This window comes from Osmia lignaria, chromosome 7 (assembly GCF_051020975.1).
Source record: "Osmia lignaria lignaria isolate PbOS001 chromosome 7, iyOsmLign1, whole genome shotgun sequence".
Lineage (NCBI taxonomy): Eukaryota > Metazoa > Arthropoda > Insecta > Hymenoptera > Megachilidae > Osmia > Osmia lignaria.
This window is the reverse complement of record NC_135038.1, coordinates 2,956,171-2,973,238: the sequence shown is the minus strand read 5'-3', so window position 1 is coordinate 2,973,238 and position 17,068 is coordinate 2,956,171. Positions and strand designations below refer to the sequence as shown.

The window sequence follows — 17,068 nt, the reverse complement described above, 5'->3', positions numbered from 1 at the left end:
GTTTTTAAAACAAAATTTTAAGGATTTCACAATTTATTGGGAACCAGATTTCACATCACTTTTAGGATTTCCGAAACAGGGATTTAAAGTATTTACTCATAATCAGATCACGTTTCAAGATACGTTTTGACGAATATGATTATTGAATGGAGATATTTATAAATACTTTGTTATACTGTTAACACTACTCCACTAAAGAAACAAAACAAAATTATTATCAGACAGTGTGAAGTAGTTATTTTTATTTTTATATATCAGTTAATAAAATAAAGTTACAGAATGAACGATATAATGTTTCATGTTTCTTTACACAAAAAGAGTTACAATTTATTATAGTTATAAATTACAAATAAATTATTTGTAATACATTTAATTTAGTATCAATAAAATATCTGCTCATTTATTTTTACTATACATATATGTAAATAATTTATTACTTTTGGTCTCTCTATTAATCCTCGGACGGCGGATCATGGAGAGAGCCACATTTTCTAAATTTTACATTGTTCTTTTAAAATTATTCTTCCAACATATGAAACATTTTCGTTTTAAAATTACACATTTAACTTTGGGTTACAAATACTCTTGTATTTGTTTTGTAAGTACGGAGCACAGATTAACCAAGTTCCTCTGCCCAAGGGTTAATTGTTTAATAAAACCGACGGATATCATGTGTATTATGTTATTATTTACAAATAGGTATTTTTATATACATTTTACCAACAATTTAGTATGTTGTAAATGATCATGGATACTAGCTTATTATAATACAAATTAAGAATAACACTCTATAATTTTTCAGTATAATGTAAATAAATTCTTTGTGTATAATTAACGGCATCTATCTTTCAAACTATTTTACTTTCTTTAATTGTATGATGGAATTAAATATAATATGGACAATCCTTACCATACCCAATATATTAAGTATGTATTGTTTATTTTATATGTTGTTAACCAGTACGAATTTTTCATTAAAATTTATAAAGTTAAGTCTCAGGTATTTTGTTTGTAACTTAATATTTTATTAAACTATTAAGAAAGAAAAGGAGTTTTCAAACTCATTCATTAGGTACATATTTACTTTATGTGTGTTATTTATTTTTATATAAATGAACATTATTTAATTTTCAATTATTTTTAAGAATAATATATAATTATGACTTACGTTTAACATAACAATATTACTTTTAAAAATTTCTGATTACAAATTTGAATTCTAATCAATCAAATTTAATAATTTCCGTATTATTTATTATTCATTTAATATTGATTTTTATCATTTAATTTGTATGTTCTTGAAACGCAAGCACCGCTAATTAAATATCACAATCAGATTAATGCACGCTTTCTTTTATTTGAAGCACTATAATGCAGAAGACAAATTATTGCTTTGATTTTTGTTATAATTAGCGTAATACTTGCAAAATATTATTAGAAAATAAGTTTGAAGGTGTTTTGTTATTTGTAAATATGTATTTCTTTATTAATTTTGCAAAATATTAAGCATATATTTTATAAAAAGTAATTATGTGTAAGTCATATAACATATTTATTTATAATACATTTTATATGAAACTTTTTAGTCTTTTATTTATGTATATGGTGTATGTTCTGATTTTCTGAAAGCTGTGAAACTACACTGTTTAATACACAACAAAATTTAGTAGATGAAAGTTATTGCTTTCCTGAACACAGCCTAATAAATGATTCATAAATGCATTCCTATGTTACAGCAATAAGATTGCTGTAAAAACTTTAGTATGTACTCTTTTAAGAAAGCAAAACATTTCCTAATTAACCTAACCATATTATTAAGCAGTACTTTAAACACAAATTCTGAGGCCAATAAATAAATGATTTAGGTATATGTGATTCATATTTTTAATTTCTAAAAATGCTTAAAATTCAATTATACATACATCACTTCAAAACACTTTTCAGATGATATATATTTAAATAAAATGTAAATATATATCAAAAACATGTAAGAGTCATCTAGATAATAATAAATAATTATTGTAACGTTTACAAATCATTTATCATTTTTAATATATTTTGTATTAGATGTTATATTATACAATCCATTTAATAACTCAATATTAATATATATAATGATTAAATTAATTATTATAAGTATTATGTAACTGATAGCTAAATATTGGTGTATTTAAAAACTAAATTTTTATTTAAGGAACAATTTCAAAGATTGAATGATATGATAATTCCTTTTATCAACATACATTACAAATATTTATCAAATAAAGGTATAGCTGTACACTTTTATGTGTAATTTATATAATAAAGTAATATATCAATTTTTAAGTCTTTTTTTTGTTCTTTTTTCAATTTCATTTTTTAAGAAATTAAATTTCCAGGTTGTACTATATGAAATTTTATTCAAATATATTATGTTACTACTGTATTTGTTAAGTTGTAAAAATAGTCATCTGGAAATAAACTTGTTAGTTTCTCACATTGAATGCAGTCATCTTCAACAGCCAAGATATTTAAAACATACGAACCAAAATATGCTAAAGTAAACGTTGTATAATACCAACCATTTCTCATTCATTTGCATCTTTAAATATACGTATGCAATTAGGAATCTACTAATAGACTAAAAATAAAAGTCTAAATCAGTGGATGTTAGTGTACACAACATTTATTACATATTAATACAATAACTTATGTTATATAGTATTAATATTATTGATTTATTATAATAAACCTAATATTATTATCAGTTATTTAATGTTTAATGATATTCATATTTTTTTTGATTCAATCAATGAATGCATGATTTTATTTTATTTTGGAAGAAAATACAAGTTTATATAATAAAAAATATTTTTCTATTTTGGAAATTTATTCTAAGAAGAGCTGTATAATATTGCAAATTTGTAACATCATGTAATACAAAATTTATAGTTACCTGCCAGTGTTTAAGAAATACAAAATTTTAGCACAGTTGCTAAAAATTTTATAATTCTTTATAAAATTGTAGTTACAGAGATCATTATAATAACTGTGATATTAAAAGAAATAGTTGTAATTTCCAAAAGAGTATGTCTTAATAATGAAATGAAACCTGAAGAGGAGCAAAAGTTCTGCTGCAGAACTTTAAAAGAAAGAATAACTGAATTATTTTTCCCTAAAATTTAAAAAATGTTCCATTGATTGGATCAGAAGAAAAGTAATAACATGCATGTGATTATTTAAACAAAAACTTTTTGTATAAGACAAAGCTTGTAAGATAATATGTTAGGCATTCGTTATAAGCGAATAATAATTAATACAATTAATCATAATTTATTAATACAAAGAATACTTATTTAATAATTAATATATATGTAATCAGATTTAAATCTTTGAAGGACTATCTATTTTGTAGATTTGCTATTTGTGCTGCTTGTAAATTTGTCACTTTTCATTATTTATTGCTTCATTATTATGGAACACGAGCTCATCACTTATATATAATATTTGTTGCATTTTATTATTATAAAATCATAATTTCTTTTTGGAATTATTATATACATGGTTGTTTTTTATTTCAGTTTTATGTAGCAGTCGGGTGAGCCAAATGACCAAGACCTATAATGACATAGAAGCAGTTACAAGGCTTCTAGAGGAGGTAAATGTGACTATTAATATATAATTAACTTTATAATACTTCTTCCATCCATTGTAAACCATATTATGCTATGAAACCTTGCCATGTTATTGATTGAAAGTATAGAATCATATCATTCAGAATTATAAATTGCTCAAAATAATTGAGGATGTTTCTGAAAAAGAGCTTATTGCTATAAAGTACAGATATAAGTAGTATTTATTAAATACTCAATTAAGTATTCAGTGTTCTTCAATACTCAATCTCAGAAAATATAACTAAAATTAGCATAATCTTCAATTGCTGTTACATTAATAAGAATAGTTTTTTGTTACTCTTTTTGCTATTTTTGTTATGTAAATAACAACTGGTGACTTGCACTGATTTGAGATCAAAGTCGAAACATGAAGATACTATGAAAAGATATTCGTAAGATATACTCGTAAGATATTAAATAAACATATCAAAGAAATCATTTCAAAGTTTCTTCTTTTCATTATCGAAAGAAGGCCCCATGTGTTTTGATTGATATTGCTAACACGTTCCATGTTACATGGGTTAGCAATGGCTCGCGACATTTATCAAAGATACATTCTTAACCCTTTCACTACTGACGTCTCTACAGGAAAATGCTTCTAAACGTTTGTACACTGCTATTCAAAAGTTTGGAGCATATTGTGATTTTCAAAAACATCATGTTTTCCATAAATTACTGTTATCCCCTTTCAACCCAAATTTTTCTTAATTGATAAACGAAATTTTTTTTGTTAAATTTTATGTCTTAAAATAGTAATTATGACAACATTAATATTAACAGTAATTTTAAAAAAAATAATACAACTTTTAATTATTAAATGTTATAAAATTTAGTATATAACTGAAAAGTACGAATAACAATATTAATTCAAATTTTCCCGCGTAAACATTTATATGCAAGTGGTGGTCCGCCACAGACCTATTATAAAGTATAGGGCTCCTTTTCTATATGTCATTTTCTCCATGGATGTCTATAGGGAGGGGTGGTCATTTGGAGCATCACTATTTTTCATGGGGAATCCTGATATGATTGTGAATGTACATTTAAAAGGAATGTTACCATATAGTAACACTGGGGTGAAAAGGATTAAATAAAAAGCTACTGTTATTTGTTTATATAATAATGAGTTCAAAACAATTTAGTAGGCCATAAACATTAAATTATAAAATCAAATTACAAAACATAAATATTTATATTAGTAATATTTAATTATTAAATATTTGGTTAAATTTTCTCTATTGGAATTACAAGATTTTTATTTATTATTAGGATGATTAATTGATTTTTAAAATTGAAGGAAAGGAATTTTTATATAACAATGTTTTAATTAATATTCATCTATTGCTCTATAGAATGAAGGTTCATATTATTAATATTTATTTATTAAATATCCGGTTAGATTTTCTCTAGAAAAATTAAAAGATTTTTATTTATTTCATGTTTAATCATTCGCTTTAAATTTCACACGACATGGAACGTGTTAACGACGTCAATGTATATTTTCACGGAAAATTCCACTTGCAAATTAATTACATCGCTGTACCTAAACGATCGATCAAATGTAGGTATTAGAAACTATTGTGATTACCAACCACATAATATTTCACAGTAACTGTATAGAATATTTAATAGGAAATCTAATGATTTTTATTTAGTTCCAATTTGAAATTTGAATAGTTAAATTACAATTGAGATTTGTACGAAATTGTATTATACATATATGTATTACTATCAAATGTTTTACTCATGCATTTTATAATATATTATTTGACAAATACATATTATTCTATTGTTTTCCTTTAATTATTCAAGTACACGTAATTTGCGATGCTGCTCACGTCATTCAACGTGTTAATATAAAGTGCGAGGAGTGTAATACAAATTAGTTCCAACTATAGAGTCAGTTACAAAGCGGAAGTAAGGCCCCCCCAAGGTATTGACCTCTAGTTGCATTAACAGCGCGGCAATTTCAAACCTTTTCAATATAAAGTTGGAGTAAAGAATGAAAACAAACAAGAAAACTGTTATTTTCTATAATAATTATTACTTTTACTTTAGTCTTTGCAATTAAACAATGCACCTATTTTAATTTTTAGAAAGAGAAGGACTTGGAGCTGACCGCACGTATCGGTAAAGAACTTTTATCGCACAACCAAAAACTTGAAACCACGGTCACCAGTTTAGAGTCCGAGTTAAAGGAAGCCAATGAAAGAATCACTCAACTCACGCATGAACTTTCGAAGAAGACAGAACTAATTCAAATACTTACCAATGATGCAGAAGAAACAAGCTCCGAAGCCAGCACGCCCACCGGAATACGTGGCATTAATTTGGACATGATGCAGAAAAAGATCAGTTCCCTCGAAGATGAAAACAAACAATTGAGAACTGAATTTGCTAGGCTAATGCAAGATGCTGATCATTCAGAGGAACAGGAAGCTAAACTTGTCAAAGATATCGCAGCTCAACTCGGTTAGTCTGTCTAAAATAAGTATAGACACGATATAGATCAAAAGAAGTGTTTATCATAACTTAAATTAATCATGTATTTCTAATAATATCAAGTCCAGTTTTCATTGACTTTCTTTTATTAAAAGAAAGAAGATGAAAATATAATTTTGTTAAGCACTATACGTATTGATAAAAAGTTTTATAACAGACAATATTCAAAACCAAAAATAATGAATCATTATAGCACTATAATACATGTGATGGATAGATCATGTCCATTAGACTATGACATTATTTGTATTTATCATTTATTTATTATCTTTCTTCGTATATTATATAAAAATTTCAATTAGAAGGAAGGAAAATAAATAATAGATATTACACTAACATAATTCAAGAAAAATAATTTAAGCTACTATTTTTTAAATATCATTATAAATGATAATGGATTAATATATTATTTTATTTTAAGTTCCAATTCAATAAACCTGGCTCTATTATTAAAAATAGTTTAAATGATGCACAAAAGTTGAATGTGAACTTTTATTATAAATCGAATCACAGTTTATAATTCTTTATATTAGCAAATTAGGTAATGTTTGATATATAACTAAAATATATATTTTATTTACAGCAAGTGCAAACATGGAAGTAGATGGAATAGCAGATGAACTTGATAGGCAGAAAGAAGAGAATAGATTACAGCATGAACAGATTGTTAGTTTGACTGCAAAATTAGCTGAAGCTGAATTGAGACTGGCACAATTAATTGCTGAACATGATGAAATGGGAACTACTCTACTTATCACCAGGGATAATCAAAACACCCTGGCGAGTGAGCTGGCCGAATTCAAAGATCGATACGCAGAGGTGTGTCCTCAAGCTAATAGAAATTATTAAATTGCTTTTACTTCATTTCTTCTTCTCCTTGTGGCGTAGAATTTTTTTATAAACAGCAAATCGATAATGATCAAAACTAAACAAATTATTAGTATGAATGTAGTAATTTTAATAATTTCATTCTCATTGGAATGATGAGCTTAACAGAGAAAAATAATCTTATTAAAATTATTTGTTTTATAAGGTGGTGAATTTATTAGCTGAAACCCAAGAACAACTTCGAAAACAACGAAAGAGAGGAATGCCAACAGTCAGAGGAGGATCTTTATTCCCTTCAATGGGTGCTGCTCCGCAACCAGATTCTATTGCTTCAGAGTTAGAGTCGTCTCTTTATTCCGAGCTCAGCTTAGATTCTGGAATCAGTACTGATAGGATGTACGTTTTTTCTTCATCTTTCATTTATATGAAAAGCAAGAAATATAATCATGATTTTATGTTTTATATTTTAAAAATCCTAATATGCGTCATGCTTTTTCTTCTTATCTTTATGATGACTAATATATGTAGTAGTTACTTAAGGTTTGCAAATAGCAACTGTGTAGTTTATTTTTATAACTATTACTACATTGCAATTTTTGCCGCAGTACTACGTCTTTTAAATTTATTATTGGTTGCTACTAGTTTTACATTCTTTAATATCTTTGATTCAAATGATTTAAAATAGATTTTGATTTGCTTATGCATTTTCAGATTATAATACATAAAGATTAAAATAAATTGTAGGAAACTTATTTAATGAATTCTAAATGTTTTACAAATTTTGTCATTCTTAATGTTTACAATTTGACATTATCACTATTTAGATTTGCAATAGTACACTTGCTTTTATAAGAAACATATTCTCTGTTCTGTGTTTTATTTTAATCAACCTTTTTTACATGCCGTAGACCAACTTACAAGAAGGTTTTCGAAACGGTCAGGAGCGCTTCAAGAAATTCTTATGCAGCTGATAGCAACCAGTTCCCAAGAATAGGTTCTATGACTACGTCAACGTTGTCAAGTGGCTCTACTGGACCACGGATGAGTTGTGGACAAATTCGACCTCTGGCTTCTATGTATCCTAGTTTAGACTCTACTGGACAAAGCGATTCAGAAGGCTCCCTTATCACAGATTCTGAGGAATATCCGTAAGTTTTATGTTTTTATTATTATTATTATTATCATAAGTAAAATAAGAATTGATGATATTTCAATCCTTCATAAGTATTTCTCTTTTAACTCCTAAAGTATTAAATTATAAACTGAATCTTCTTTTTTGGAAACTTGTAGTGGTCCACAAAAAACTGGAGTACCTGGGGCTCCAGGAGCGGCGGACTTGGAGGCAGCTCTTCGTAGATTGACACCTGCAGAAGTTCTCACAAGGCGTGCTTGTCTTAGCACCGGTACAGGATACAGTTACGATTATGATGCTGGAACTCATTCACCCTCGACTTTCGTACCGCTAGGTTGTAGAACTCCTGATAGTATTATGTCCACGGGAAGCAGTGGAAACTTAAGTGGTTACAGTGGAAATTCTTGGAGAATTCCTGAGAAATTGCAAATAGTTAAACCTATTGAAGGTTCGCAGACGTTACATCATTGGTCTCAATTGGCCACGCCAACTTTAGGTAATTTTATATTAAGATATTTTACAGAACTTTGTTAAATATTCAAGAAATGTCAGTTTAGTGATATTTCTTTTATTATTAATTCTATTATCTTTTTATTTAAAATATTACTGTTGTATTTTTAAGGTGGCCTTTTGGAAGAACGACCAGGAGTGAAAACACGTGGAGGACGCGGCTTGGAAGACTTAGGCCTTGTCACTTTCACTTTAAGCGACCTTGAAGAAGATGAAGAATACACAAACCCTGGAAAACTGTTTCAAGATACCGGTTCCATATATACATTTACTAATAGTACTGTACTTCATCCCGATGATCACACCAGTGTAACTCCAAGTATTGTAGGAAGTAGAGTTGCAACTGCACCGAGTAGTGCTTTAAATTCTGGAATGAGTACTCCACGAACTTTAAGTAGGAGGAACTCAACTTCGACATTTTCAACGACCCTTGGACTTGCGAAAATGTTAAACGAACGAGGTATTTATTGAATAAATTTATAAATACATGAATCATCATATATCATATTCATTTTTCAGTTACAATAATTAAACTTTTATGTTATTAAAATAGGCATAAAAGCAGTGACACCTTCTTCTGTGAGAACGCCAAGTGAAGAAAGAAATTTTACGCCTACTGCGACACCTTGCAATAGTCCTGATGCTAGTCCCCCAGAAAGCCGATCTAGTTCACCAATTCGAGACAGTGGACTTTCTTTGGGATTGTTATCCAGCGGAGCAGAATTATTGAAGAGGACATTTGGTGGAGAGCCAGAGGTATGCAAAGATATTTTTATAATATATGCCATAGTTAGAGAAGTGGACACTCTTTGGTGTCACAAAATCGATTTTTAAACAATTCTTTTATTGGATAATAGATAATATTTGAAGGCAGAATCTATAATTAAAGCAATTTTTCGGGTGCTATGAATGGGCTGAAAATGCTTGCAAAAATTTTAGAAAAATGTTTCCTCTGTAAAATCACGTTTTTCGGCGTTCATGTTTCTTTTTCTCTTTCTCTGTAACCATTCGACCGATCGAGTTGAAATTTTGCATGCTTTTACTACTAAGGGTAACACATATTTTAGCCAAAGACTTTTTTGAAATTCTACCTAAAGCTAGATTAGCAGCATCTTCTAGGTTGAAGGTAAGAGTACAAAAGAGTCCATAATTTGATAAGCTCATATAATTTTTTCTATTCGGTATTTCAACATTCTCTTTAGCTAAAACACATATATAGTATGATACTGGATGCTCTAAAAATTTGAAGTTGATAGCTGCTGTAGATTCTGAGAAAAAGGAATATGAAATTGGCTTATTTTCCATATACCACAGAAAATTCCCTTCCCTTTAAGCAATACGTTGATTTTATATAAAAATATCTGTTATAAAATCTTTTATTTAATTAATAATTATATATGAATTTTGAACTGGACAAGATCTGGAATAGAAACTATAAAAAATGTTATAAAACAAGAAGTAAATATATCAGCGCTAATCAGTACATGGATATTATTTATGTAATTTATTAAATTCAAAAATAAGAATTTAGATTTTCAAAATTAAACACTATTTGCTGACTCGAAATGTATGCTTTATATGTGAATGTATGTTTGTCCATAAATGTTAGTTTATTTTAATACAAATTATATCTTTCAGCACGTACAAAGGAAGCGAACGGTGATCTCCAGGTCCGATAAAAAAGCACTTACCAGTATCCGTTTAGTAGAAAAGCTTGAGAGAATTGGTATTGATACGATAATGGCTACAACAGTTGGTTCCTCCATCTCTCCATTAGCACTTCAAGGTTCTCTGTATACCAGGCGTACCATGGAAAGTCCTATGGCTCAATTAACCTTCCTGAAAAACTCTATGTCCTCGAGTGGAAGTCAAGAGAAACTTTCACCTTCTTCCACTTCAAGTGATTCGTCGTCAATGAAACGAAAATTGATTGGAAAGAAACAAGACGAGTCTATACCAAACAGAGAACCAAACCGACAAAGGAGAACTGGTGCTAGGGCCACAAGACCTGATCTCGGACAGGTTACACCCGCAGTTCCTGTCACAGTTACAAAAGAATCTCCTGCGCAATCAGCTTTGGGAACTATTAGCTCGTTTCTATTTGGACGAAAGGGTGGATTACTTTGAAAGCATTGTTTATTGTGCGTTAAATAATTTATGAGAACTTCGGATAAGGTTTTAATTGAAGGTAATGGAAGATTGTCGGAGCGGTGGTAAAATGGACAATTTCATATTTTTTGTTCAATTTGTTTCATAATATTATTTAACGAATATTATAAATGAATTTCTTTTGTAATTTTTCAATTTTATACATAAATTTTAACCTATAAATATAAGGTGAAAAGAAAATAGATTACATTTTCAAGTATAATCAAAAATGTAAACCAAAATGCATTATAAACAGTAGGTCATTTATTATCTTCATATTATGATTCTAATCATAATTTAGTCGAATTACAATATTTATTAAATTGTAAGCAGATCAAATACGCAGCTCTTTTATGATACCTTTATTTAGGTATACTGCGGGTGTTCATTACAGGGATATAATATTGCATATAAAATTTCAATCATTTAATGTTATTCTTCCAATAATTTACATCATCCTCGGCCTAATTGATAATATTAACTCCTTTGCCATCTTTACATACAAATAGTATCAGTATAAATGATCAGTACTATTTCATAATAGTAAACATTCCTTTAATATTGTTAACTGTTTCTTTTCCTTTTATTTTCTTTTTAAAGTTCAGTGTGTTTTTCTATACATGTACCAGAGAATGTTTCAAATACTACTTTTATTATAAAGTATAAACTTATAAATGCATATTTTTTAAATCTGTGCTACTTAAATATGAAAAATATTATTTGTAGTAAGAAAATCGACCTAGTTTATTCCAAAGCTTACAGTATTATATTTACTTATATAACTTGATAGTTATAATTTTTTAAACGTTTATTTTTTCAACGCTCCGACGATCTACAGTTATAGAAAACGTGAACAACATGTTTGTTAATTTTAATTTTACACGACAGCTATTTCACTGTGGATACCTTTTTTTTGGTAATTATTTGTTGCAAGTATATTTGAAAAAAAAGCCAGAAAAAAATATCCTTTAGAATGATTTAATTGAACAATGAATTTGTAAATGGTTATTTTTAGTATTCATGGTTAAATGAAGGTCAATCTAGGTGCGTGATAATAAATAATTTCAAGTTATTAGTTTATACATACGTAAAAATCAAATGGGAATAGGAAAGTGTACCATATAAATTAATTTGTATTGTGTAGAAAATAACATAATGTTGTAGTTCATACTTAAAACTAGGTAGAATGTTTCAGCCATGTAATTATGAAATTCTACATTTTATTTAATGCGATTTTTATAAATGATATTGGCATTTTTATTATTTTTTGATAATTAAGTTCTTTTTGTGAAAACATTTCATTCACTTGTTCTTTGACATGCATTATATTTTATTACTTAACAAATTTAGTTTCTGAAAGCCGCAAATATTAATAATTCATACATGGAACAAAATTAGTTAGCTTTAAATTTGTTTTATCATTTTGATACTTAGTTAGTTTTTAATTTGCGCGCCAAAATGCCCAAAAACGATGGTAGAAAAATTACAAAAAAAAAGCAACGTTAATAATGCATGTAAAAATGACTACACATTTAGTCAACCGTGATAAAGATCACTTCATAAAGAAGTGATAAAGATTGTGTAAGAACATATGATCAACTCAAAATAGTAAAGAAAAAAAGTATAATAAAAATCGCAGTGAATTTTGTAAGTCGAAGCACAATTTTTAAAGACAGAAGTTTTAGGGTGCTTTCAATTGTGTTCTTTTCTTTTAATGAGTTTAAGAAATTCATCATTAATTGATCAATCATGTTGTAAAGTAATTAGTTAATTGTGGTACTATTGTTAGTCTTTTGCAAGAGACCTCACAGTTAGTATTGAAAATTAATTAATTATTCGTTAATTGATCAATGAGTGATTATTGATTGATCATTGATCGAAAAGGGATATTTTTATTTCCTGACTAGTTTTTAATCTGATAGACTGTTTGTAAATATTTAATAATGCCATAATAAACATTTGTTTTGATGTTTATATTTATATTATGTCGAGCAGGAATATTTCGATTAGAAACTTGAATATGAGTGATAAATTGTATTAACAATTGTATATTTTTTGTGAATTGATTGATCAATAATCAGTCGAACTATAATTGATCAATTATTATTTTTGTATATAGTAGTAGTCTAGGATTTCCCTTTTATTATTTTGTCTCTTTTTTTTTAATCGGTTGCGATTAAAAAAATTGATTGCAATGTATTGAGTGAGTTTGGTGATGAAATGCAATTTTATTAATAAATGGACCTCTGTCTTGTATCATAGAAAGGATTGTTTAGCAGGCGCAGTCTTGTACATAGACGAGTACAGGTTAATAAATAAATTAAATTTAAAAAAAATGTTGATATTTATTTTCCTTCCATTTTTAAACACTATTGTTCCATTATATTAATATTTAAAGTAATTTAAAAAACAAATAATGTAGTTTTTACAGTCCAGGGCATTGCTATTTTCCAAAGAAATCTTACCATGCTCGCTAGTGTGTCGAAGATTAAACACAGTAATAATAAATTTTAATAGTTATAACAATAATTTAATTAATAAAGAATTTTAGTAGAATGATATAAAATTCGACGTTGAATTTATATAGTGTTGATGGTCGTATGCAGTGGTGACAAATCGTGTTACGCGTTGTTTCGGAAACATTTTTATTACGATCCGGTATTTTGGACGGATCTGCACAATAATGCGTGGATCAGTGGCGAATGTGTTTTTTCTATGTGGCGTCCGTCTTTATTCGTTACAACCACTTTACATTATGACCACGTGGTTTTTGCCGTTGGTCGCCCACGTTCGTCTACGCAGCCGCTAATGCATCGCGGAAACCTCCGCCTAATAGTCTTCGGACGTCCGTTTCCACGGGCTGTTCAACCTCACCGGTGGATTTCTCTGCAACGGTGTTTGCGTGAAGACAAAACGTCACCGGCGCCCTTCTCTGCGTGGGTGTTTGCGTGAAGCCAACGTCACTGCTGTCTTTCTCTGCGACGGTGTTTGCGTGAAGCCAACGACACCGGCGCCTTTTCTGGGGACCGCAGCATTTCTTCTTCAGGATCTTCAGTGGTATAAATAGTTTGAGATTTTTTGCGTCGCGGAAGGCGTCCGTTAAAAATTGACGCCACTTTGAATTCTGAATGTGGCTAGCAGTGTCCGTTGAGGATCGACGCCATGTTGAATTTCGAATTTCGCATTTCGCATTCCCGCCATCGTTGGTAGCCAACGCCATGTGTGACACTATGATTGATATTGTATACATAATACAATATCAATCATAGTGTCCGTTCGTCTAGTGAAAAAGCACTGACTTTGGAGTCCAAGTTTAACCGCAGCAAATGTCATAAATCTAATTATTTAATAAAAGCGTTAAAGTAATTAACATAATCATCTGATAAAAGCTTTCGAATATTCAATAATTTAGAATTTCAATAATTTATTTGAAATTACAAAATACACTAGACGAACGGACACTATGATTGATATTGTACATATTGCTATCGTAGCATCCGTGTGTCATTTAGGTGTATGCGAAGAGTGACGTAGAATAGCATGCCGTTAGTTGGATGCAATAACTGAGGTAGCGCTGAAATCAGTTTCTGTTCGGCCTAATTTTCGATGAAACGTTGACTGTTTTACCGATGCGGAATTCGAAGTTCGGCCTCGACGCTGCTGTCTATTTGTAAGATAGGAACAGTAGGATTGAGTAGGATATACGTTGAATAATCAATCTTTACTATTTAAATATACAAAAATTTTATACATACTTTACCTTTGTCACTACCTCAAATTTAGTTATAAAAGATACATTTTAACTGTTAATAAATTAGAAACAAAAATAAAAAAAAACATGAAGAAATTAACATGTCATTACGTGGGTGCGTTTGATGCATATTATAGTTCCGGAATATCAAATCTGTTTCCACGTAAGCAATAGACGCGTTTAAGAACTTCTGTCATCTCGAACAGTGTCCAGTGTGGCATACGCACCGCGTTATATACTTGTTCAAACATTTGTAACAAATCATCTATCATATTTTTGTTAAATACAATTCCTACTTCCGCCATATGAGCATATTTAGGATAATTTTGTAACGCACGAAGAGCTTCTATTCCTAAACTGGATTCCTGTTAAATGGAGAAATATTATGGAAATAAATAGCAAATATAAGAAAGTCTTTCGATACGTACTTAATTATTAATTAACTCACCTTACTTGACTGTAATTTATAAAATAATGGCCAGTCTTCCACACAGGCTACACAATCACAAGTGAAGCAATAGTCCTTTAGAAGTTCCATGTGTCTCATGGATTTTGATAACATTGCATATAATGGACCGTAGTTATCAAATATCTTGTGAAAATTAATTGTTTTATCAATAAAAATGAAACTCATCGTAAATAATCGTTCACAGAATACGTTTTTGTACCTGTTCATCTTTTTTGATAGGATATATTGCATAAATAATCATATGCCCAGTCCTGTCAACTCTTAGAATGTTTGGGTTACAACTGTGATTAATCAGACTAAGAAATGGCATAAGTGCTCCACCATAGCTTCTCCCATTCAGTCCATATTCTTCCGAAATCTATAAATATTAATTTCATTGTTAAATAATAAATATAATCTTTGCCGCAAATTTATTATATGTATATATTACAATATGAGAATTAATAAAGATCAACTGCAGATGCCTTAGTATAAGCCCCCCAACAAAGATAGCATCAGTGTTTTCTACTAATTCAGATAAATCTTTCATTGAACTTCCAAATATATCAGTACATGTTGCTAGGTAATACAATGTGAAACTAGCTTCTGCAGATCTTCTAAAGAGATCTTGTAATGACAGTTTTTCAACGTTAGTAACCAAACTTAATACACTTCTGTACGCATCACTTTCAAATGTTCCATTCTTTGAAAATCCCTTTGTACGAGGATCTAAAATAATAGATAATGATGACCAATAACTTTTTACAAAATTATCCCAGATACTTACTATCACAATTTTCAATTTCTTTTAGTTCTTCTTTTAAGTTCTGTATGTTATTGCTCTCTCTTATTGCCTGAATAGTAAGTCTTACACTAAGGAAATACAGAAGCGTAAAATTCATTTTAAAATAGTAAGGAAATACCTTACATTCTATGTCATGATATTTACTCCAGTCCGAAGCTTTACATTCTTCTGAACAATACATAGCATATGTACAATAGTTACAAGGTATATTAATCCAGCATACTTCCAAACAATTTGAACAATGCGTCTGTAAATTGTCAGGCTTCAACATAAACAAATAAGGTTTTTCTATAGCAATTACTTCACCAACATTTATGTTACGGGTAGCTACAATGTGTCTGCCATATTTTTCATTATATTTTATAGTTATCGCATCGGAGGCACAAGGAGCTTCAGTGTTGCATATCTTTAATTTAGGCAATTGTTTCATGATAGTTTGGTTTTTTGATGTATTTGATACCGATATTTTTTTGGCAGAAATGAACATATTATTTATTTTTTTATCATTCAAGGACATGCTGTCCAGCCAATTTTGCGCTTCTTTAATAGCATCTTCTGTTTTGGGATGTTTTAATATACTTAAACACTCAATTTTTCTTAAATATAATTTACTTCTTAAATTATTTGGATATGGTAAGGCTAATGCTCTATCTATGTCTTCAATACATTCTTTGTATTTGTGTATTTTTTTTAGAACAGCAGATCTATTAGCATACGCCAATGCAAGTTGTTCAGATGTACAAGGTGCATACGCTATACTTTTTGTATACAGTTTTAGTACATCGATACACAGAGAGCTTGTTAATGATTCTGACATATATTTTTCATTTCCTTGCTCTCTTAATTCTGTAGATTTCTTTGTATTTTTTCTATCTGGACATACTTGAGGAATCATATCATATTCTAGCATAAGCTTAAGAAAAAATCTTACACGTTCCTCATTTGCACGTAAAGTTTTGAATTCATTAAATACATCTTCATACTTATCTGCAGCATATATTTTTTTATATAATAAATCCAGCAATTCACGCATTTTTTCTTGTGTAACGTGTAATGTTATCAGTGACTATAGATTGCTATAGATTTCTCAAAGCTCTCTCTGCTCTATCCTAATATACAGCTGTTGCGTGTGGATTTAATGTTCTAGGGATTTTTTTTTATAATATGCCGAACGTGGGTAAGGTGCCCGTGAAGCGCTGAAGCGCTCTGCTCGCGGCGCGGCTTTTAATAAATGAAAACACCTTGCGTTTTAAAAGATATTTTTTGATAATAACTTTATTATTTCCTTTTC

At 29.2% G+C, this 17,068-nt stretch overlaps 2 protein-coding genes across 7 annotated transcripts in view; one reads left to right on the top strand and one right to left on the bottom strand.

Moving 5' to 3' along the window:
- milt (trafficking kinesin-binding protein milt) overlaps window positions 1-13,109 on the top strand; it is a 58,970-nt gene extending 45,861 nt beyond the window's left edge. For all 6 annotated transcript variants that reach the window (XM_034338229.2, XM_034338232.2, XM_034338228.2 and 3 more), the window contains 9 exons: window positions 3,561-3,637; window positions 5,750-6,125; window positions 6,739-6,974; window positions 7,189-7,379; window positions 7,892-8,131; window positions 8,274-8,611; window positions 8,738-9,085; window positions 9,179-9,381; window positions 10,264-13,109. In XM_034338229.2, coding sequence (XP_034194120.2) covers window positions 3,561-3,637; window positions 5,750-6,125; window positions 6,739-6,974; window positions 7,189-7,379; window positions 7,892-8,131; window positions 8,274-8,611; window positions 8,738-9,085; window positions 9,179-9,381; window positions 10,264-10,752 — 2,498 coding nt within the window. In that variant the 3' untranslated portion in view covers window positions 10,753-13,109. The remainder of the gene's footprint in view (window positions 1-3,560; window positions 3,638-5,749; window positions 6,126-6,738; window positions 6,975-7,188; window positions 7,380-7,891; window positions 8,132-8,273; window positions 8,612-8,737; window positions 9,086-9,178; window positions 9,382-10,263) is intronic.
- Window positions 13,110-14,475: 1,366 nt separating this feature from the next.
- On the bottom strand, window positions 14,476-16,934 carry LOC117610592 (protein-lysine N-methyltransferase SMYD4-like). Its single transcript, XM_034338168.2, has 5 exons — window positions 15,760-16,934; window positions 15,424-15,701; window positions 15,193-15,351; window positions 14,973-15,116; window positions 14,476-14,889 (listed from the first exon to the last, which is right to left on the bottom strand). Exons 1-5 carry the CDS (start codon window positions 16,808-16,810, stop codon window positions 14,656-14,658), a joined length of 1,866 nt encoding a protein of 621 aa, XP_034194059.2. The 5' UTR covers window positions 16,811-16,934; the 3' UTR covers window positions 14,476-14,655.
- Between the last annotated feature and the right edge of the window lie 134 nt (window positions 16,935-17,068).